This window comes from Panthera pardus, unplaced genomic scaffold, assembly GCF_024362965.1.
Source record: "Panthera pardus isolate Hobbes unplaced genomic scaffold, ASM2436296v1 HiC_scaffold_11, whole genome shotgun sequence".
NCBI classification, from domain to species: Eukaryota; Metazoa; Chordata; class Mammalia; order Carnivora; family Felidae; genus Panthera; species Panthera pardus.
Window position 1 is genome coordinate 45199191 of NW_026526666.1, and position 23905 is coordinate 45223095.

The 23905-nt window shown below is 35.7% G+C and overlaps 1 protein-coding gene across 3 annotated transcripts in view; it reads left to right on the forward strand.

The window, feature by feature from the left end:
* Positions 1-23905, forward strand: part of LRRIQ3 (leucine rich repeats and IQ motif containing 3) — a 220676-nt gene that overhangs the window by 117564 nt on the left and 79207 nt on the right. For all 3 annotated transcript variants that reach the window (XM_053893954.1, XM_019448882.2, XM_053893956.1), the window contains exon 5: positions 9168-9321. In XM_053893954.1, the coding sequence (XP_053749929.1) occupies positions 9168-9321 (154 nt within the window). The remainder of the gene's footprint in view (positions 1-9167; positions 9322-23905) is intronic.

Sequence of the window (23905 nt, forward strand, 5' to 3'; positions counted from 1 at the left end):
TGGCTACCAGGAGGCTTAAATATAACAACTTAAAATAACTTATTTGTTAGTTGATTACTTAAGTTTCAAAGAATTTTAAGTTTCTACATTTTTACCCTTCTCCCCCTACACACTGTTTTTGTTATCACGTTTTACATTTTTATCTTATGCATTCCTTAACTAACTCATGTAGTTACTATTACTTTTACTTCTTTTATCTTTTAACCTTCATATTAGCTATATAAGTGGTTAATCTACTGCCATTACTATACATTTACCTTTACCAGTAAGAGCTGTACTTTCATGTTTTTATTGTTTTTTGTTGTCGCTAATGAATGTCCTTTCTTTTCAGCATAAAATAATACCTTTGATATTTTTTGCAAGTCAAGTTTAGTGGTGATGGACTCCTTTAGCTTTTGCTTCTCTGGAAAATTATTTATTTCTCTTTCAGTTCTGAATGATGTATTCAGGTTAGAGTATTCTGACTGAGAATTTTCTACTTTTGGTACTTTGAGTATATCATACCACTCCCTCTGGCCTGCAAATACCTTTGACATTTTTTGTAAGGCAAGTTTAGTCGTGATGGACGCCTTTAGCTTTTGCTTCTCTGGGAAATTATCTATTTCTCTTTCAGTTCTGAATGATGTATTCTGGTTAGAGTATTCTGACTGAGAATTTTCTACTTTTAGCACTTTGAGTACATCATACCACTCCCTCTGGCCTGCAACGTTTCTGCTGAAAGATCTGCTGATAATGTTATGGGGGCTTTCTTGAACATACCAGGTTGTTTCACTCTTGCTGCTTTTAAAAACCTGCTTCTTCAAATTCTTCAAGGTTTTTAGCCTTCACATTTTTATTATAATGTGTCTTGGTGTGGGTCTCTTTGATTTCATCTTAGTTGGAATTCTCTGTGTCTCTTGGACCTGGATATTTCCTTTTCCAGATTAGGGAAGTTTCAACCATTACTTCTTCAAATATCATTACTGCCCCTTTCTTTCTTCATTCTTATGAGACTTCTATAATGTAAATGTTTGTCTGCTTGACATTGTCCCATAAATTCTTGAATCTGTACTTACTTTTTTTTCATTCTTTTCTTTTTGCTGCTCTGATTAGATGAGTTCCTCTGCCCTGTGTTTGAATTCACTGATCCTTTCTTCTGCTTCATCTGGTCAGTTATTGAATCCCTCTAGTATATTTTCGGTGTAGTTACTGAATTCTTCTGATTGGAACTTTCTTATATTTTCTATTTGTTGAAGTTCTCACCATGTTAATCCATTTTTTCTCCTGAGTTTGATTAGCCTCTTTGTGACCAATTCTCTGAACTTTGTCAGGTAAATTATTTGTCTCCATTTTATTAATGTTTCCTCTCCTACACCCCAATGTTTCATCTTATTCTTTCATTTGGAACATATTCCTGTTTCTATATTTTGCTTGACTCCCTGTATTGGTTTCTACATATTAGATGAAATAGCTACCTCTTCTTGTCTTGGAGGATTGGTCTTGTGTGAGATATGAACCTTATTTTTCAACCCTGCCCTAGCTCTTGGTTGTCTTTCACACCTTTGTGATTGTTCAAAGAGCCTATTTTATGTAGTTTCCAGTAGTTGAGTGTGTGCCAAGACCAGTCAGTGTCCAAAAGGGGAGAATTTCATTCAACACCTAGGTTCAGGCTGATTGGAAGTCAGACCCTCAGGCAACAGCTTTTAATTTTTTTTTTTTTTAGTGTTTATTTATTTATTTTGAAAGAGAGAGAGAGAGAGAGAGAGAGAGAGAGAGAGAGAGAGAGAGAGAGAATGAGTAGGGGAGGGACAGAGAGAGAGGGAGAGAAAGAAAGAATTCCAAGCAGGCTTGCTCCATGCTGCTAGTGCAGAGCCAGATGTAGGGTTCGAACTCATAAACTGTGAGATTATGACCTGAGCTACCCAGGTGCCACTCAGACAGTAGCTTTTAAAGAACACAAATATATACTATACTATGTACTGCAATCATAAGTTCTGCTAAGCCCTTGAGCCTGGTGATCTGGACATATTCCCTGGTAGCACTGGCAACAATATTGACTCTAGATGAATATACAAGTTCCCTTCTGTGAGATACATGTAAGTTGTAGTGAGTCAGAGGGAGAAGGCAAAGATGGCATACCTAACCTGTATTCCCTGAGAGAGCTTCCATGGCCTTTAGATGTGTGCCAAGCCTACAATCTGCCCTTATGTCTGAAACTCCATGACTAGCAAGTAAGTCCCTTTACAAAAAGTCTGGGGATGTGTTTCTGTCTGTTATCTGTGTAGTGTTCTGTGGATTCTAATCTGCCAAGAATTGTCTCTCTGATTGTTATAGTCTTTGAGACCCAGGAATACAAGCTCGTCTCCCAACCCCCAGCCACCAGATCCTGGTGATCAAAGGGTGTCCCCTGGGCAGCAGCCATAGAAACCAAGGCATCAAGGGATAAGAGACTTGTATGAGAGCTTACTTTGAGAGATACTAGTGCTCTGGTAGAGCATGGTGGAGGGAGTGGGCATGAAGTTGGTATCCATCCTCCAGGTCTCAGGAAATGTTTACAGTCAATCCTTAAATTGTCTTTAATTAGAAGACTGCCCTTCAGGCTGAATCTATATAGCCTGAAGCTAATAGGTCTCTTTAACAGAAAGATTGAACTGTATCTGTTGCTTTGTGCTGTGATCTGGGTGTGGTACTGTTTAAGAGCTTTTACTCCATTTGTTACATTCCTGTAGGACCCATGAGTATAAGCCCTACAGGTTATGAGAACCAGTCAGTATAGAGATGCCCCCTTAAAGCAACTGCAAAAATTAGGGCACCAGAAAAGGGTATATGCTCCTTTCTGGAAGATACTAACTAAACTAACTAAACTAACCCAACTAAACGAACTAAACTAAAGCTAACTGAACTAAAGCAGAGGGAGAGTGCAAAGATTATATCCACTGCCCTTAATTCTCTCAGGACTTCTAAAGACATTCCTATAATTGTGCTAAACCAGAAACCTGCCCCTCAGGCCAAATCTCCTGGAAAGGGAAATAGCCTCTTGTTTAGAAAGATGGGCAGTGTGTTTCAGTGTGCTATCTGTTCAATGCCCTGGGATTTGTAGTCTGCCAAGAACTTTCTCTTCAACTGTTATAGTCTCATGGGACCCAAGAACTCAGGTCCACCTTTATCTCCATAGCCAGGTGATCAAGGGACATCCATTAGGTGGCAGCTATAAAAACCATGTCACTAGATATAAAAACTGGAGCACCAGATATGTGTAGAAGCTGCCCTCTGGGATATACTGGTGTTCTGGAATGCAGTAGAAAGAAAGTACAAAGATGGCATCCACCAAAAAAAGGAAAGAAATAGAAAAGAAGAAAAAGGAAAGGAAAGAAGCATTAAGGGTGACATCAAAGGAAAGGGGGTTGGGGAAAGATGGCATCTTTCAGCTTTAGCAAGGGAGGGGGCGTGCAGGAAGAGGTCATCCACTAGCCTCTGATACTGGAGAGTAATCCAATAGGTCCCTGCCCCTCAGACCCAGTGTTTTAGAATTAGGAAATGCGTCTCTTCCACCAGAAGTCTGGGCGGTTTCCAAAGGACCACTTCTGCATTGTGCCCTGGGGTGAGTGAGTCTGCATGTATACCATTTAAGAGCTGTTCAAGAGGATAACTCAGAATGGTTTGTCTGACAGGTCTTAGATCCCAATTTCTTTAGGGCCAGTTATTGGAGCTTTGCTAGTTTCTGTGGTGGTGTTATATTTACTTGATTTTTGTCATCTTTCATTCCTTACGTTGGTATCTGGACATTTGGTTAAACAGTCTCCTTTTCCAGACTTTATAGATTCACTTTGACAGAGAAACTTCCCTAGACAGCTCAGACTGGGTGTCTGGATATGACTGCTGATAATGTCGTTGGACTGTCCCTAGACAGCTGGACTGGGTGTGGTGACTGCTCTTAGGGTCTATATTGGGGGAGCCAACTATTCTAGCTCTGAGGGTGTACCACTGGCTTAGATGAGCTAGACAGAACTGCTGGGTTGGTTTCCTGCCCAAGTGAGATTGTAGTGTAGGCTCTGTGGTTGCCTGGATCAGGCTCTGGTTAGATTTACTAGTTGGTTGGGATTTGGTAGTATACTCTGCAGTAGTTTGAATTAGTTTCTCTGCCCTAGCAGGACAGTAGAATAGGAGTCAGGGCCTGCCCATCTCGTTATTTGGGGATCTGAATCAGGCAAGAGTGTGAGTGAATATCCTAGTCAGGTGAGGCTTCCAGTTTTGCTCTGCAGACAAGGAAAGTCATGAGCTCTATTCTCTATTCATGTGCCACTATAAGTAGAGCTATGGGGTGGGCTACACAGCTTCTTGTGTGCTCTGGTAAGATTCTGTGCTTGGGCAAGCTGAAGCCTGTATTCAGCAATGAGTGGTACCAGAAATTAATTTCCTTGCCCAGGTGTAGTGGGAGAAGCAGCTCCAAAGAAGTAAGGCTCTTTGTGGCCCCAAACTGCCTCACACTGCAAGTTCCCTGGCCGAACGGGACTACTCACTTTCCTCAGGGGTCAGTCAGCATTACCTGCCTGCCCCTTGTTTTTGCTAGGTCACAGAGAGGCTTCTGAGTATTCTCACCATCCCTTCCTGTCCGGGGGTGGGGGGTGGGGGGGCAGGAATCATGCTTTGCAGCATGTGGGTTATGACTGCTCTCCTGTGCGTGGACCCACCTTAGACAACTCCTCAATTTTTCTAAATAGGCTTTCCCATTGGGAGAGGCCAGGAACTACAGTGAGCAGTAGAGAAGCTATGAATTAACTCCCTTAATTGGGCAAAGCAGGGGAACTATCTATACTGGGTGCTACATTTACTCTGGGGGTGATCAGCTCTGCTCATATACCTCTCAGCTTGAGCATTGCTAGTGTTCCCTTACTGCCAGATGATGCCAGGAACCATGCTCTAAAGTGGTGGGGCTATGACTTAGCTCTTTGGCATGAGCATACCAGCCTCCAGGGCCAGCAAACCTCCTTGTCTGACTGACTGCCTAAATGCGGCAAACCTGTACCCTGCCAGGTCCTTGATCATGTTGTGCCACTGACTTGATTCTGCAAATGAGCAAAAACATTGTTTGGGACTACCATTTGGGCTCTGCAGGTAGGAATTCAGTCTGCCAGGATTCCAGTGCTGGTCCCACCCTGCTTTGTCACACTCAGATTCCCAGTAGTTGAGCACCACAGACTCCCCTGTAATCCCCATAGGGTAAGACCAGAGTAGGGGCTTCCACAAAGTGACCCACAAACATTACAGGGGCTGGATGTTACCCCTGGGCTCTCTTACCCACTGAAAGAACTGTAGGCTCAGAAGAGACCTCACAGTGTGGTGCTGCACTGGTCTAAAGGAAAAGGATTGCTGTTCACATATAGCCACTCCTTTTACCTTTCTAATGCATTCTGTCTTGGTCTTTGTGGTATATTGGGAGATGTGATTCAGCTTTCCCTTTTGTTCTAGGATTCTCTCAATGGTGTTTTGTCCATGAATAGTTGTTAGTCGTTCTTGCGTGGGAGAACAAAGTCAAGAATGACATCTGTCACTTATATTTACATATGTATGAATACATTTATATGTATATAAAATTCTTGTTTGAAAGATTTTTTCCTCCTCTCTTTATTACTTTGACTGTGTCATAGTAGTGCTTGTTGACCTCAATTGTTTCTGCTGAGAAGTCAGCAGTTAATCTTATTCAGGTTCCCTTGTGCATGACTAGTCCTTTTTCTTCTGCTGTTTTCAGGATTTTCCCTTTGTGTTTTTTTTTTTTTTCCTTTGTTTTTGCATTTCTACTATTTTACTATGATGTGTCTGGATGTGTTTATAATGTGTTTATTGTACTTTTAGGCTTTTTTTTTTTTTTTTTTAGCTCTTGGATGTATAGATTAATGTTTTACATCAGATTTCAGAATGTTTTAACACTTCTAATATTTTTTTCCTGTGTTTTTTCTCATTTTCCTCTTCTATCTCCCATTATTCATATGTTGATGGACTTAATTGTACTCCACATTTCTTTGTGGGTCTGTTCATCTGTCTTCATTATTTTCTGTTTATCAGCATAATCTTTATCTCTTCAAGTTTTCTGATTTTTTTCCTTTTTCCAATTAAAGTCTGTTGAACTACTCTAGCAAAACTTTCAGTTACTATACTTTTCAACTGCAGAATTTCCATTTGGTTCTGTTTTATAATTTCTGTGTATTTATTAATCTCTATTTGAAAAAGCCTTGTCATTATACATTTCTTTGCTTATTTGAGGCTTATTTCCTTTAAACATATTTATAATAGTTGCCTTGAAGTGTTTATCTGTTATGTTTGTCATCTGTACCCTTTTAAAGGCAGTTTCAAAGGCCTACTCTTTGGTTACACTTTTGTTTTTCTTTGCCTGTCTCATAAGTTTTTGTTGAAAACTGGACATTTAAAAAAAATTCTAATGTTTATTTTTGAGAGAGAGAGAGAGAGAGAGAGAGAGAGAGAGAGAAATGGAGTGTGAGCAGGGGAGAGGCAGAGAGAAAGGGAAACACAGAATCCGAAGTGGGCTCCAGGCTCTGAGGTGTCAGCACAGAGCCTGATGCAGGGCTCAAACCCACAAAACCGTGAGATCATGACCTTTGCCAAAGTCAGATGCTTAACTAACTGAGCCACCCAGGTGCCCCCAAAACTGGACATTTTATTTTATTTATTTATTTATTTATTTATTTATTTATTTATTTAATTTTTTTATAACGTTTATTTATTTTTGAGACAGAGAGAGACAGAGCATGAGCAGGGAAGGGGCAGAGAGAGAGAGAGGGAGACACAGAATCAGAAGCAGGCTCCAGGCTCCGAGCTGCCAGCACAAAGCCTGATGCAGGGCTCGAACCCACGGACTGTGAGATCATGACCTAAGCTGAGGTCGGACGCTTAACCGACTGAGCCACCCAGGCGCCCCAAAACTGGACATTTTAAATAGTACATTGTAACCACCCTTGTTACTGAACATCTCACCCAGGCCTTATTTATTTGTTTAATAACTTGGGTAAACCATTTTAGTAAATTTTATTTCCCTTGCACTGTGGAGCCTCTGATATTTCTCCTTAGAGGGCAAACCTTTAGCCAGGTGCAGTCACCATTGGCATGACAGTGATTTTAGTAGGGCTTGCTTTGATCGTCTCTTTTTCTGATTTCTCTGTTAAGCCGTTCTGAACTCCTTTGATGTCACAACTATTACTAGTTTTCATTAGTTGCCAGCTGACTACTCTATTGTTTTCAGAAATTCCCTGGAAAATAAATTGTTCCATAGTGTGATCTTTTAAAAGTGGGTTCTTTATAAAAGTAATCTTTGAGGCCAGGTTTTACAGTTTGTTCAGATCCCAGAAGGGCTTTTCTTAGCTGTCCCCTCTCCTGGTTCTCTCTGGTAAATCTCAAGATGGTTTACAGTTTAGCTTGCTACTCTCTTGGAGGTACCCGCTCCTTTTAATTGTTTATCACTTGCTGAGGGCAAGGGCTCTCAGGGTTCCAGTATTCTCTACCTATTGCACCTGGGTTAGAGTTTCTGCCTTATAAGTGAATTCTGAGAGGAGGAAGGAAGTCCAAGATCTCCCAGACATTCTTGCTTGGAATAGATTCTCTAAAACATGGATCCAGGCTATGGTATTTCTTGGAATGATACTGTAGGCCTCAACTGGGACCAGCTGGGGAAGGGATCCTGTGTTTTCTTGACTTGTTACATTTGTAAGTGAGCAGAAGTAATTCGTACAAGTGCTGCTTGAAGTTCTTAAATGATAGTTGTATCCCTTTGTCTTCATGTTTTTCACTTCCAGGGGCTGGAGTAACATATTGGATATGTGGGTTGCCGACAGTGTCTCTGATAGTGGTGAGGGAAGGTTGAATGACTTTAGCAGAGCAGAGCTGCACCACCAACTTACTCTAGTCATCATTAGAGCAAAGTTAACTTTTACATTATTTAAGCCATTATACGTTTTATTCTCTTAATATATTTTACCCTAATTTGTAGATCATCAATGAAAGTATTTTGCATGAAGAAATGAATAGATGGAGCTCACTTTAAAAATTTGAAAAATGGAAAAAAATGCTTTCCTTTTAGTTTTGTTTTACCTCTGCTAATTAATAATAATGGTAACTGTAAACTTCCTACTTCATCCATCATTTTAATTCAAATGACTTTAAAATTTCATCAAATAGAATAAATGTTACTGATTTTTTGGTAAATTGTCTCCATGATATTGAAGTAGTGTACTTTGATACCCTCTCTTACAAAAATTTTAAAGTAAAGATTGGCTGTTAAATTTTATCTAATACCTTTTCTGCATCTGCTTGTATACACAGACATGTTTCTTCCATTAATTTGGTTATATAATGAGCTTTGTAATAGTTGATCATATTGTTCTTATTCTTTCCTTATATCGCTGGATCTTTTCACTAATATTTAGAATTTTTGCATCTGTATTCAAAGCTGAGATTGGTCTATGGTTTTCTTTTTATTGCCTTATTAGACTGACTAGGACTTCCATTGCAATGATGAGTAGGTTGGGTGAGAGAGGACATTCTTCCCTTGTTTTTGATCTTACAGGGGAAATATTTAGTATTTTACAATTAAGTTTTATATTAGTTTGTTGATGCCATTTATCAGATAATATTTTGGACATATTGGTTTAAACAAAATTAAAATTAATCTCCTCTTTTTCTTTTACATTTTTTACTGTGACTAATAGAAAACTTAAAATTATTTGATGGCGTACATTGTATTATGTTGGACAGTACTGCTCTAGAGTAATTTTTATAGATGGAGATATAGTTACTTCTTTACTGGAGAAGAATAATAAAAAGAGTTCATAATGGTTACCTTATATTTCTGTAGATAACTTTGTCATGTTCTCCTTGCCATTATATTATAAAATACATAGCCAGACATGAGTACAGAACTGTTTGTGGATCCATATCACCAGAGATTTCTCAGCACCCATTCATCCCTTGATGAATGATGATGAGTAAACTTTAGTGCCTAAGTAGTTTTTTATGTAGTATTAATATGAAAACAAATATTACATTAAATTTAGCACCATGTTTTCTAAAGATGTAAGTGAATTCATGAGTAGTTTTCTTTCTTTTTTTTTTAATGGCAAAAAAACTAAATGACAATTTCCTCCCCGCCCCCCCCCCCCTCAACCCACTCTTATATTCAGCCCCTTGTTGCATAAAAAGCATCAGGAGAAATTTATTGGTGAATGTGAAACAAAGTGGACTTTTATACCTAAAGGATATGAAGACAGTCTCTTTAAGCATCTCTTTCTTCAGCCTGAAACTAATAGAACAGGAAAACTTGCACATTGGAAACGTGTAAGTATGGTTAGTTTATTACTTACCTTTAAATATTTTTATTTAATATACTATAGTTGTAATTTATGTATCGATAGTAAAAGTTCCTTCATTCCCTTTTAAATATTCTCATTATATTGTTAATATTCTGCTTGAGGTTTTCTTGATGTAAGAAAAGTCATATGATAACAAAGTACAAATATAATTTTGTGGTACATTATTCTTATCACAACCATTTTGTAATTTTATGCCTTGCATATTTATTTTCTCATATCACCTATTGCAAATAGTTATTAATAGTAATGTAAAATATCTTCATAGCAGTTGAAAACAAAGAAATATTTAGTTTATTGAAAACTAATGATACTATATGTAGTATAATATTCATTCAGTGTTTTATGATAAATTATGTCTTGCTTTGAGGACACATCAGAAATAGAAACTTATTTATTGACTGCCTACTGCTGTCAGGTGCTCTGCTAGATATTTTGCATGTGTTCTGTAATTTATTCTCCACAGCACTGTAAGATAGGTGTTTTCATGTCATTTTTATAAAGAGGAAAAGTAAGGCTTTTACAGGTTAACTAACTTACCAAAAGCCACACATTTGAGTGACATTGCTAGACTTAACTCCAGGTCTTCTGACACCAGAGTTTGTGCAAAAAAGCACAAACTTTTTTTTTTTTTTTATCTTTAGAAGTTTTTTTTTTTTTTTGACATTAAATAATGGTAGAAATGAAGACTTGACATTCTAGTATAATTACTAGATCAAACTTATAATAATGTGTAATGCACTGTTTGTGATAAATAAACCCCTTCACATGTAGACCTGTTTCTAAGTAACTTGCACTATAAATATTTCCATTTTATTAACATGATTAGAAAAGACTAAAAAAGGTGCAGACTGTCATTTGTCTGATTTCAGTGTTATTGAGGACATGTGTTTTAGAAATAGCAGAGGAATATCTTCAAGCCCTTAAAACCCACAGAAATTATCCATTGAATAAAAATATAGATTTAAAAGGCCAATATATCCTATTCAAAACTTTTTCCTCAGTAGCACACAGTGCTGACTATATTCAGTTGCTCTAGATGAGATGCTCTATAAAAGTATAAAGTTCATATGAAGTGTCTTTTGGCCCTCTATATAGAATATAAACTCACTGGTTTCAGGCATGTCACATGCTTTTTTATGTGCTTTATGCAGAGGAGACTTTCACTGAATGTTGTATATAACTAATTTGGATATATATTTATAAAATACTTGCACACTCATGTACAGATATATATATATATACACATAGTCATATATCCATATGCAAAACCTAATATACATACATGGATATGTATTGTATTATGGCAAATGACTATGTGCATAAACAGGAATTAAATATTCATATTGTAGAGGTATTTTATTTAATATCTGTGAAGTCACATAGAATATATCATTGTCAGGTCTTTGGAAGTATTTTAAATGTTAAGAAATTTGGGGATATATATTCATTATAAGGAGTTTTCTAAAGCTGTTAATATTATTGATAATTTTGCTAACCGCATCACAATTAATGTTATTAAGAACTATTCTTTCATAGTCTATAAATATGTACATTGTCTGATGATTTTTCACTGTTTATAGCTACTATTCATAAGACATTATAGAAGTTGTCTTCAGCTCAATTTCTTAGAGTAATTGAAATGATCCTTAATCATAAGATTCATCTTTGAATCTTTACTTCTTCTGTGTAAAATTGTTGTTCCATCTTCTGGTGGCTTCTTTTGTAGTCTCTTCAGCTCACTTATGTGGTGTACTATTCTTCTGTTATTTTTGTATCTTGTCATTAGTGACTTGGCAATTGGTCAAGTAGAAACTATAGTAAGAACAAGTGATGCCATAGAGTGCTTAAGAGAACCTAGGATCCAAGAAACATTAAAAAGATTAAGAAGTAGGGAAAAGAGAGGAGGTAATAAAATAACAGTATTTAATACTGGGAGTTCATTTTAAAAAAATGCTGTGAGCAGAATAATGGAAAGGATCAGTCAAGAGTGGAATTCTAGTTTTAGTAATTAGATAAGTAACTAATGTCTGTTTTTCTTCTGTTTGAGGCTGAAATGTGCTTGGTCCAAAAAGCATAAAACTTCCTGTATTCATGGTAACCTAAAATGGAGAGAGCCAGAAGAGTGAGTTCAAGTTACATTTATTTAGGAAATGCTATGCTGCAAAGCCAGCATTTAAGGTGCACACTTAAGCTGTTAAAGGAGATATAGAACCGAAAGCCAGGATTCATGAGTAAGGACTCTGATTAAAAAAAAAAGTGGATCAGAGGAAACTGAGGTTCTGGAACAATTGCTACAGACATTATTTATCGATGGCTCACAGTCAAAAGGTGGCCGTTCCTCTTGAAGAATTGGCCGACAGAAATACAGACCTACGGTGGTCAATGAGATCAAGTTTTAGGGAAACATATTATTATAATGGATTTTAGGGAAATTTAGATACTATTGTGATGGATTTTGCTGGGACACCCAAAAATGTTTGAAATTTGCTTTGGCATAGTCAACCCTTTTCCTCAAAGGTTACTGTGGAAAATGTATGTATAGGGAGTAATAGCAAACAGAGCAGTTTCTTTTTTTAATGCTTATTTATTTATTTATTTTGAGAGAGAGAGAGAGAGAGAGAAGGGTGAGGGGCAGACAGAGAGGAAGAGAGAGAATCCCAAAAAGACTCCATGCTTTCAGTGCAGAGCCTGACATGGGGCTCTTCAAGGGGCTTGTTAGGATGTGGGGCTCTTCAAGGGGCTTGTTAGGATGTGGGGCTCAAAGTGGGGCTCGACCTCAGGAACTGTGAGTTCATGACCTGAGCTGAAATCAAGAGTTGGACACTTAAGTGAATAGCCACCCAGGTGCCCCGAACAAAACAGTTTCTAACTGGATTTGCCTGAAATTTCCATTGCAAAACTTTAGTAACCTGGGCTAGAGTATGAGATATTCTTCATTATTTATGCTTTGTTGGCTTTGTGGTATTATTTCACTTATTTCCTATATTGCAAACATGAATTTTAGAATAGCTATAATATGAAAGAAAGTCACACCCATTGTAGCCAAAAGGAAAGAGATTCAGAGGAGAGGAAAGCGATTTGCTACATATTTATCTCAGAGGCAGCCTAGTTGCTTCCTTTCCTCCTGCTCCCGCAACTTCACATCTGAAGCTTCCTTAAGTGGTTTAGTCATATGTTGTTAGGAAGGAGGGAAAACATCTAAAAGGTAAAAAAGAGTGATGGCCAGGAACCTTAACTCTTCCAACCTCATGGAAAGTAAGAACAAGTCTATCTTGTAGATACCGATCTTTGACAGCCTACCTCCTAGATACATGATCTAATTGTTTTTTCTTAAAACTTCAATAACACCTTGCCTTCCTGAAGCATGAAGTTTGGAATGTCATACCCTTTGTCTTCACTCATTTTCTGGAGTGGGTGCATATATTCTTCCTAATTAGGAACACAATGAGGAGAAGGATCAATAAGGCGATCCAACCCAGTTTCTCTGGAAGGGATCTCTTACTTAGAACCACTTTTAGGGGCGCCTGGGTGGCTCAGTCGGTTGAGCGTCCGACTTCGGCTCAGGTCATGATCTCGTGGTCTGTGGGTTCGAGCCCCACGTCGGGCTCTGTGCTGACAGCTCAGAGCCTGAAGCCTGCTTCAGATTCTGTGCCTCACTCTCTCTCTGCCCCTCCCCCACTCATGCTCTGTCTCTCTCTTTCTGTCAAAAATAAATAAACATTAAAAAAAATTTAAAGAACCACTTTTAATACATTGACTGTTCATATTTCATATTCCTTTGTGACATTGTATGGTTCCTGGAAACATTGGAAGTAATCTAATATGGTCTATACTATTACGTATAGTCGTCTATACTAAAGTAAAATTTGCTTTAGAAATGCTGGTTTGGTTGAATTTTAGAATATTTTTATTGATTTTTTTCCCTTGATTCCAAAAATTTATTTTTCTCATAACTAATACTGATGGAGCTATATACATGCCATATTGAACACTATTTTTGTAAAACAAAATAGAACAAAATGTTTTCAAATACAGTCCTCCTATGAACCTGTTCCATTATTAAATACATTTTCCCAAAGATACACAGAGACTTTTCAGATTGGCTTCTAACACTTAGCAATATGCATTTAAGATTGCTCCATCTCTTCATGGCTTAATAACTCATTTCCTTTTAGCAGTGAACAATATTTCATTGTCTGGATGTATTACAACTTATCCATTCACCTATTGAAGGACATCTTGGTTGCTTCCAAGTTTTGGCAGTTATGAACAAAGTTTCTGTAATCATCCATGTGCAGATTTTGTGTGGACATAAATTTTCAGGTTGCTTAGGTAAATACAGGGGAGCATGATTACTGGATCATATGGTAAGAGTATATTTAGTTTTGTAAAAAAGCTGCCAAACTGTCTTCCAACGTGGCTATACCATTTTGCATTCCTACTAGCAATAAATGAGAGTTCTGTTGCTCCCTGTATTTCTAGCATTTGGTGGTATCAGTGTTCTAGATTTTGGCTATTCTGATGGATATTTAATAATGTCTTATTGCTTTAATTTGCAATTCCCTAATGACATATGGTGTTGAACATATTTTCATAAGTTTACCTGCCATCTAGATGTATATCTTTGGTGAGCTGTAGCTCCCTTTTTACTATTGAAAAGGTGAGATGATTTATCACATGGCCTATGTGAGTAAGAAAAAGAGAAGGGTTCACTTTAAGCAGGGCTTCTGTACAGTGTACAAGTACATTTACATCAGACTCTATATAAGAGGATATTCCCTGAGATTGTGCAGAGCACAGCTTGCATGGCAGGGTGAGTTTGCCCTGATTTTATAAATCCAAGTAAATAATCATATTTGAGGATTGTGTGTGTGTGTGTGTGTGTGTGTGTGTGTGTTCAATGCGTGTACAACACACGTGCACATGCACCTACTTTAAATTAAGGTCAGTCTGAGGGTAGGGAAAGAGAATAATCATCTCCGTATTACAAGCCAAGAAATATTGAATTTAGTTTTTCCCTCTCTGTCTTGTTTAACAGTAAGTGATACTAAGACAATACAGAGAGGGTTGATCTTATATCAGATTCAGGAGATGTGATTTTGGTCACCTTGTTTTAATTATGTGGAGGGTTAAAAAGAAACTTATGGGTAGATATTTTATTTTTAAATTTCATCGTTTTGTATAATAAGAATGCTTTCTTATACTGGAAACTGACATTTTTTTTAATGTTTATTTTTGAGAGAGAGAGAGACAGAGCGCGAGTAGGGGAAAGGCAGAGAGAGGGAGATACAGAATCCAAAGCAGGCTCCAGCTCTGAGCATCAGCACAGAGCGCAACATGGGGCTCAAACCCACAAACCGCAAGACCATGACCTGAGCTGAAATCTGATGCTTAACAGACTGAGCCACCCAGGCACCCGGCCTTTATTTTCAATGTGTTTCTGAAATGTTGCAATTTGTGTAATTCTAACAAGCTTTGTGATGACATTGTTTACAAATTGCCCTTTGTTATTATCTGTCATTTTGGGGTTCTATCAGCAATTCAGTTTATTTCCAATGGGTCTTTTTTGAATATTTACAACATCCTTAGTACTAAAACAAACTCTAAAGCCTTAAAAATGGTAATCAAGCAAGTGCTATGCTGGAACTTGTAAGGAGAGAGGGAAGAACTAGGAAAAATTCACTGGATAGGGACCGATTGTATAAAGTGTGGAACTGAGAGGAGAGGAGTATACCAATTCGAATCCAGGAAGCCAATTGCCTACATTTAATGGGTCTCACCAAAGGAGACAGAGTTGTCCTGAGTATCAAGACTTATGGGAAATAGTGGCTTTTAGTGGTAAGTGGAATTATGAGATATTAGAAGAGTATATAAGGGCATATACTAGGGCTGCCTAAGGGTAAGGGTAATTTAACTTAAGCTTAATTCAGCCCTCTTTTGGGGTCCAAAGAAGTAATAATGATGGCTTAAAAGTGACACCATAGCTTAATGACCTCATCAGTACTTAAGGGGCTAAATTTAGCCATTTAATAGTTTTGCAGGTATTTGTTGTGTGTTTTTAAGTATCAGATTCTCTGCTCATCACTGACAAAAATAAAGTAAATAAAACATGTCCCCTGTAATCAAGATTTTATTGGGACTAAAGAGAGAAGACTTGGTAGTAAATGAATAAGATTAGGACAGAAACATACAAGGATAATATTACCATTTGTCGTTGCTCAGATGCAAGAAGTGTCATTAGCTGAGAGCTTCAGCATTTAGTTTCTTTCAGGGTCCACCTCTGCTTTCAAGTTGAGGTCACACTATTTTCTCTAGGCAAACTCCAGGCAATTATTGAGTAAGGCATGGTTGCGAGGACCTGGTCATTTCTGCTCAATGTGAGACTTTCAGACAGACTTTGCTCTGGAGCTCCAGGGTGATTGGCAGAAAGTTTGACTTTTCTGATTAATCTACTTCCTCCATTTTCCCTTAACAGGTGTTACCTCCCAATAAAAGTTTTGCACACTTAACTCTGTCTTGGTATCTCATTTCTGGAAAAACCAACCTGTGACCATTTATTATTATGCTTAGTGCCATAGATATAGGTAGGAAAGATTTGAAAGCAAGGAATTGCAGAATTAATTTTAAAAAGCAGCAAATGAGCACTACTAGTATAATACATAATCTGAAGTGAGAACTTTGGGAATTGCCCAGGTCAGTAGGAAAAAGAGAAACAGAGATTCACCAAATATCATAATACATCTGGAAAAGGTAAAGAGATAGAAATTATGAAGTGCTGATAGTATTCCTCAACAAATACTTTGTGCATTGAGTTGAGTAAAGGAAAATTAAATAATTTAAACCTAAGAGAGAAATTAAGAAAGAGTTGTAATGACGCCCTTATAAATTATGCCAGATGGTAACTTTATTGGCATATTTTAACATCTGCTTAGAGATATCAGTTCTGTTTGTCCCATTTCCATACATGAGGGATTTAATATCAATAATATACAATAGATAATCTCCTAGGAGTCATAGGACAAATATAAATATAAATGTAAATAAAAGTTTCTTTATTATTAATATTCCTCAATGAGGTGTCAATCTTTTCTGTTATTGAAAATTATATTTTTCATAATCATAACTCCATCTGTATGCATAATCGTAACATATCTGCATGCTACCCTGACCCTCTAGAATTAGTTAGGAACACTGAGAATATAGTCATTGACTCCCTTTTTTAAAAATATACAGTTTGGCAGTAATCTTTTGCTCTGTGTAAAAAGACATGTGTCCACACTTGCAAGGACCAAAATGAGAATTTCTGCCTGAATTATATCATGGAGAGGCAAGAAATCTACCTGGCACTCTTCAGCGTAGCTCTCTTCGTTATTCAGAGTTTCTCAATCTTTTTGGGCAACTAACTCAAAGGGGAAGCCTAATTTTATACCAAGCAGGAAACTGGCTTACATTTATTTCCTTCAATTATTTTCATTTGCTCTCACCAGGCACTAAGGATTGCCATCAATATCATTCCACCTGAAAGAGCAAAACTTGAGATTTTATGGATTATCCAGGTTTTATTTTAGTTTAGGGCTGTTCGCTTATATCTCATGGTGTAGCCTTTTGATTTTGAATATCAGCAGTATCCTCTCCTTGGGTGGGCATAGGCTTGGAATTTTGATTCCTGACCTTTTGAGCCATCAGATGTGTAGTTTAGTTTATAAATTGTTTCTTCCTGATCTACAGATATTCTCAGAACAAAAGCAGTTTTGAGTGTTGGGGCTTATCTTTCTGGGATCCTGCCTTCTTTTAAATTTTGACCTGATAAATTATAATTTTCTTGATAAATCCTTCCTGTTTTTCAAAGACTTAATAAAAAATATTTCATCTGGCTTTTCTGAATTTCAGAATTGATCCAAATTTATATTCTTTCAATCCTGGATGTGGATCTTTTGACTCTCCATATTTTCTATTATTTAATAACTAGCAGTGGTTTCCTTTGACCTAGTAACCATCTTCCTTTTTTTTTTCCTTGAAAAAAGTGTATTTTAAATTGCAAATCTATTTTATTTTATACATTGATTTTAAAATTTAAGGTATGAAACACAGTGTTTCTTCTTCCTACCACTACCATGAGCAGTCTATATGTTTTATATTGGTTTTGAGATTTGGCAATAATTAGTCTGTCTTTTAGGGAACATCAGTTGTCTAATAATTGTCAGTATTTTTTTTTACATGATATAGCATTATATCTCAGTTTTTTTTTTAAAAATGTATATTTTTGTAGATTCTTGTTTCTGTTTTAAGCAATCTAGCTTGAAACTTTTATGTTTTATGACTCCATAGATACTGCTAAATAATACATAGTAAGGATTCAAAAAGAGAGAAATATATTAAAATCTTGTTAATAATTTCAAATGAAAGTTCCGCATAGTTAACTGATGATAAATGTGTTGTTTTGCACACTTCAGTTATTTTCTGCTTCAATTTTGTCAAATGCTAAAAAATTAACTTTTGTATTTGGCTTTTTGCTTACATTGTTGAATTATTATTAACACTAAAAAAAGGTTACAACTTTTTAAAAACTTGAATCCTGGGGTGCCTGGGTGGCTCAGTAGGTTAAGCTTTTGACTTCGGCTCAGGTCATGATCTCACAGTGAGTGAATTCAAGCCCCACGTCGGGCTCTGTGCTTACAGCTCAGAGCCTGGAGCCTGCTTCAGATTGTGGATTTCCTTCTCTCTCTGCTCCTCCTCCACTCACACTCTGTCTCTCTCTCTCAAAAATAAATAAACATTAACACAAACAAACAAAAACCTTGAATCCTAAAATCACCTGAAAATTTTTAATGATTTTTCTCAATCTCTTTTCATTATATTAATTATTTTGGACACTTCACATCTTTGACATTTCATTATAACTCTGACAAGCACTACTGAAACTACATTGTCAACTCCACAATGTTTTTTTTTTTTTATAATATCTCTAGTGAGACATAATTTGCATAAGACAAAGTTAATCCTTTTAAAGTATTCGATTCAGTGGTTTTTAGTATATTTATATACAGACTTTTGCTATCATTACTATTATTAATTCCAGAACATTTTCATAACCCCAAAAGAAATCCCATACCATTAGCAGTAGTCCTTATGAGCCCTGGAAACCATTAATCTATTTTCTATCTCTATGAATTTGCTTATTCTGGGCATTTAATATAGATTGAATAATAAAATATGTGATCTTTTGTCTCTGGCTTCTTTCACTTAGCATAATTTTTCCAAGATTTATCCATGTTGTAACATGTATCAGTATTTCATTCATATTTATGGCTGAATAATATTATATGATTATGCCACATTTTGTAATCTATTCACTAATTGTGTTGCTTCCAGTTTATAGCTATTATTAATAGTGCAGCTATGAACATCCATATGGGAATATTTGGGTGGACATACTTCTCAGTTTTATTGGGCATGTACCTAGCAGTGGAGTTAAAGGAAGATGATTAGGTTATTCTTTGTTTTACTTTTTGAGGAAGTACCAAACTGTTTACTTCTGCAGCAGATGCACCATTTTGTATTCACATCATCAATGTGTGAGAGTTCTAATTTCTCCAAATCCTCACCAACACTTGTTATTATCTGTCTTTTTCTTTTTTATTAGAACCAGGCTGGTGGGTATGAAGTGGTACTTCACTGTGGTTTTAACTTGCATTTCCCAATAACTAATGATGCTGAGGATCTTTTCATGTATTTATTGGTCATTTGTATATCTTCTTTGGAGAACTATTCAACTACTTTCATCATTTTATAATAAATAGGTTCTTTTTATTGTTGAGTTCTAAGAATTCCTTATATATTCTTTTTTTCCTTATATATTCTCAATACAAATCTCATAACATATATGACTTGAAAATACTTTCCCATTATGTAGGTTGTCTGACTTTTTTAATGGTATCATTTGAAACATCAAAGCTTTTAATTTTGATAAAATCCAATTCATCTCTTTTTTTTCCTCAATCACTTATACTTTGAATATCACACCTAAGAAGCAGTTATCTAAACCAAAGTCTTAAAGGTTTATTTCTATATTTTTTAGTAAGAATTTCATAATTTTAGCTGTTATATTAGGCCTACAATTCACTTTGAGTTAATTTTTATATAGTATGAATTAGGAATCCAACATAAATCCTTTATATGTGAATATCCAGTTGTACAGCACCATTTTTTAAAAAATAATAATAATAATAAAAAAACCCTCATACATCTATTGAATTATCTTGGTCCTCTTGTCAGAACTCAATCAACCAAATTCAGGGGTTTATTTCTGGACTCTATTCTGTTGATCTGTATGTCTATCCCACATAATCACTTTGGCATTGCAAAGTTTTTGTTATTAAAATAGGTTACTGAAGAAAAAGTCTAATATCCTAAGAATCTTCAATAGTATAGTTTGATTATTGTGTTATAATTAAGATTGAAATCTATTATCCTAAAATTTGTGTTTTATATCATTATACTCAAATTAAAAATTAACATGCAAACTCATCCCATGTGTACAAATGATATATTATTTACCTCCAAATTTTTTGAAAATTTGTAATTTTAAGATTCATGTTTTGATAGAAAATCTGATATGGAGAGAAATTTTCTGAGAGTTGACAAATGGAAAGACTACTAAAAGTCCTTAGAAACAATTGATGATTTTTCCATTCCTAGAACACTTGATATATCCTACTGATAAACCATATGGGGTAGTGTAGATTTCATGACCTTTATAATCATAAAATCAGCTTTGCCTGCATACTTTAAAGGCAGTAGATACATAATAATTGTATACATATAAATATCAATATAGATACTTTTTAGGAGTGTTAAAGCTTGATTTTAAAAATCAAGTTTAATATTCTTTAATGCTTTTCCCCCTCCCCCCCCCCCCCACACACACACCTCAGCAAGCTATAGGGAAATGGAGAGTGGAGAGATTTGTTTTTGTTTTTATTTTTGTTTGTTTGTTCTTTAGGAATGTGTTGTTTAGATGAGGCAATAGAATCATGGCCCAATATGTGTGTGTAATTAAGCATCAGATGTGTGGTGAAACATAAAAAATTGGATGTCAAAAAAGAAAAGATCAAGGGTAACATTGAAAAAATATAATGAACAAAGCTGTGGAGGTGAGAATTAGCTTGGCAGATGTGTGAAATGGAAAGGAAACTATCCTAACTATACTAAGAGATTTATGAGAGGAATTGTGGAAAGCAAAGTTTGGTAGGACTGTTAATGGACATTTTAATTTTCACTTGAGTGCTGAAAATGATTATTTGGCAAGGAGTAGTCTCTCTGTACAACCTAATATCTTATGTGCAGTTATACCTGTGAAATTACTTAGAATTAACAAGTTACATTTGTTATTCAAACTTTTGTATAGGATAGTGGGTGACCAAACGTTAGGATGATTATTGAATTGTTTAATTTATAATATAAAGAAGAGAGTAAAGAATGAAATCTTATACCCATCAGCCTGAAGTTTTCCCAATAGTGAAATATGACAGACAGATGACAAGAAAATGTAGGAAGGTTTCCAGATGAAAGATGAAAGATCATAATAGAAGCTGTAGCTTTTGGTAGTAGATGAGCCTTTTAAAATTTTATTTCATTCAATCTTTTCAATGTTTTTTTTTTTTTTTTTGCTCATTATTGTATTATAAACAGTGTACTTCAGCTGGTTCATTCTCCAGTCTCCTTGCTTGATGTTTTCCTTATGTAAATTAAGCATCATCTATTTTCTGCCTAATTCATGTTCCCAGTTTCTTCAAGATGGTTTACAATCAGCTCAATCTTCTGATGACATTCACAGTTTTTAAAATATTCAAATTGAAACTTCTACATTTTTTTTCTTGGTATTCACCAGAAAAGGTACATTAATTAAAGTAATTAATTACTTTACTTACTTACTTACTGGTTAGGTTAAGAAAAAATTTGGATTTGACCACTGTACCAGTACAGGAGACACAGAATGGTTATGGTTCTAGGAACTAGTAAAGAAGGGTCAGTTTGGTAGGTAGCCCCACATCCAATGAGTACTGTTGAGCTCTGTTCACTGTCACATGGCTACCAACAGTTGACCAACTGGTATGAAAAGCTTAGTAATGTTGAAATTGGTCACTGAAAGCTGGTACTTGTGAAGTCTGTCCTCAGGTATCAAAGCCTAGACACTATGCTAACAGACTGCTTAAGAAGAAAACCAGTATCAAAGACTGGATTGCTAGAATGAAAGCTTGAGAAATGACCCAAGGCAGATGTCAAATTAGAACTAGGAAACATTGCAAAGGCAGATAGAGTGATGAAGGCTGAAGGAGGAGATAAAAAAATAATTACCAGAATTATGGATCAGTCTATGAGCAAAGGTAAATTAATAAGGGAACTCTAAGTATTGGTCCAGAGAGGCTAATTTTCTCCTATCTTAGGCTCTAGAATTGGAAGGAGAATGGAGTCTGTATGTTGGGGATTTAGTAGCTCCAAAGGAGGGAAAGAGTGATTGTAGAAACACAGCATACCTAACCAGCAGCTTTTTCTTCAAAACAGAACCATTGCTGCACATTGTGAGAAATTCCAGTATTAAAATTAACTATGTTTGATCTTGGCTGTTATGAATTAGCCATTTACTGAAGGCAAAGTCTCTTCCATAGATAGAGCTAATATATGAAAGCATTGTTTTGTGTCCTTCCCCTAATTCACCTCCATTCCAGCACATTTCCTTCTTTCTACAATGTGCCATCGGAAGGTTTCTGTCTCAAAGTAGGCACAAAAATGCCTTTTTTTCTTCAAGAACCTTAAATTCTTGGCACCAAGGCCAAAGCCTCCTTCCTGGAATCTCTTTACTTCTTTTTAAAGAATGATATTATTCCCAGAATTGTACTTCTTTATCTGTTTCCCTCTGCTCTTCAGTTGCAGCATCAAATAAAAGAATAAATTCCCTGATAATGTCCCAGAACCAAGATTTGGTCTTTTTCATTATTAGGAGAAATCAGATTCTCTGATTTAGCTGCAATATTTTTACTAATATTTTTCTTATGTATGTTTCTATTTAAATTTACTTATACACTGCTTCTTTTGAAAGTGACTTTTATGTGAATGTCTTTAGGAATATAAATCACTTTATGGCAGGTTGTGTTTTATTTTTTTTGTCACCCTTTACCTAGCACAGCAATATGCACATAGGAGGCACTTAACAAATATACTCTCTGTTGCATTTAAAACAAGTATAATCTAAACTCTACTGATATTATTTTGAGTCATAATTTATAACTCATGGAGCCATTTTAGTTTATTTTCTTAAAATATTATTCTGTGCTACTATGAAAAAAATAGCTAACAGAAATTTGCTTATCATTGAACTCTGTCTATGTGGGCAGGAAGAAATAAGGTTATCATTGTAAGAAGTTAGATGAAAATAAGATGCAAGTCAAAAAATAAGAAGTGCAAAAAGATCACACAAAGTTATGAACTATGTTAAAAAAAAAAAAGATTTTCTTGCCAGTCCTGTTATACTAGAACTTAGAATACCTTTCAAAGATAAAGAAGGTTAAAGGGGTTACTCCATTCTGTGGTCATTATAATAAAATTCATTATTCCAGAAATGCTATAGGCTGATTATGTAAACAAACTAAAAATAAATTATATACATAAATTAATGAGTCAATTTTAGTGGATTATTAAAGAAAATGAAAATGGATAGCCTTAACATTTTATAGCATTTTATTTTTGATACAATTAGAAGTGGGGTACTTGGCATACGGGCAACTTATTGGATTCACTATGCCAAGTAATTTTTTCCCCCAAATCTTAGAAATGCTGATAAATCTTGAAAACACTAGTTCAAAGACAATATTAGAGTTTTATGCAAGATCCATACTTTTCAAAACCAGGGCATAGTCTTTATGTGGGAAATAGGGTATATTGTTAACTATAAAATACTTTTATAGGAAATGCATATACTCATTTCTTAAGAAACATCTTAGTGGAGAGTAGTGGTAGGAGAAAATATATAAAAAGCATGTCTTTCCTTTTTTGTTTTAACTTTTGAATTCATTGAAATATGAAAAACCTATCATTCATACTTTTAGGTTTGTTGCTACCACATAGAACCATGATTATGAGAATTCAGGAGCACCTAAAAACCAATATGGAGCTCATTGTCCTCAAGGCAAAATGTAATGTTTGCTAAGTATCATTAACTAATGGTACACCTCAAAAGCTGAACTATTTTTTCCATCTTTAAACTTTATCACTGTATTTTTCTTCAGGGTAAAAAAAAATTATGGGTCAATTTTCACTGAAGTGGGATGGATTTATGTATTCACTCTCATCAGTGTCAAAAGGAATTGTGCACATCATTCCCGGACAACAGAATGAAAACCTGTCTCTGATTGGACACTAGGGATATCAGCTGTACTCACAAGATAAGTGTAAAGTTGAAAAGAGAAATACACTTGGTAATTCATCCAAGCCAGCATATTTTAACAGTTTGAAACTTGCATAAAAATGTTCATGAGATTATTTACTTCCTC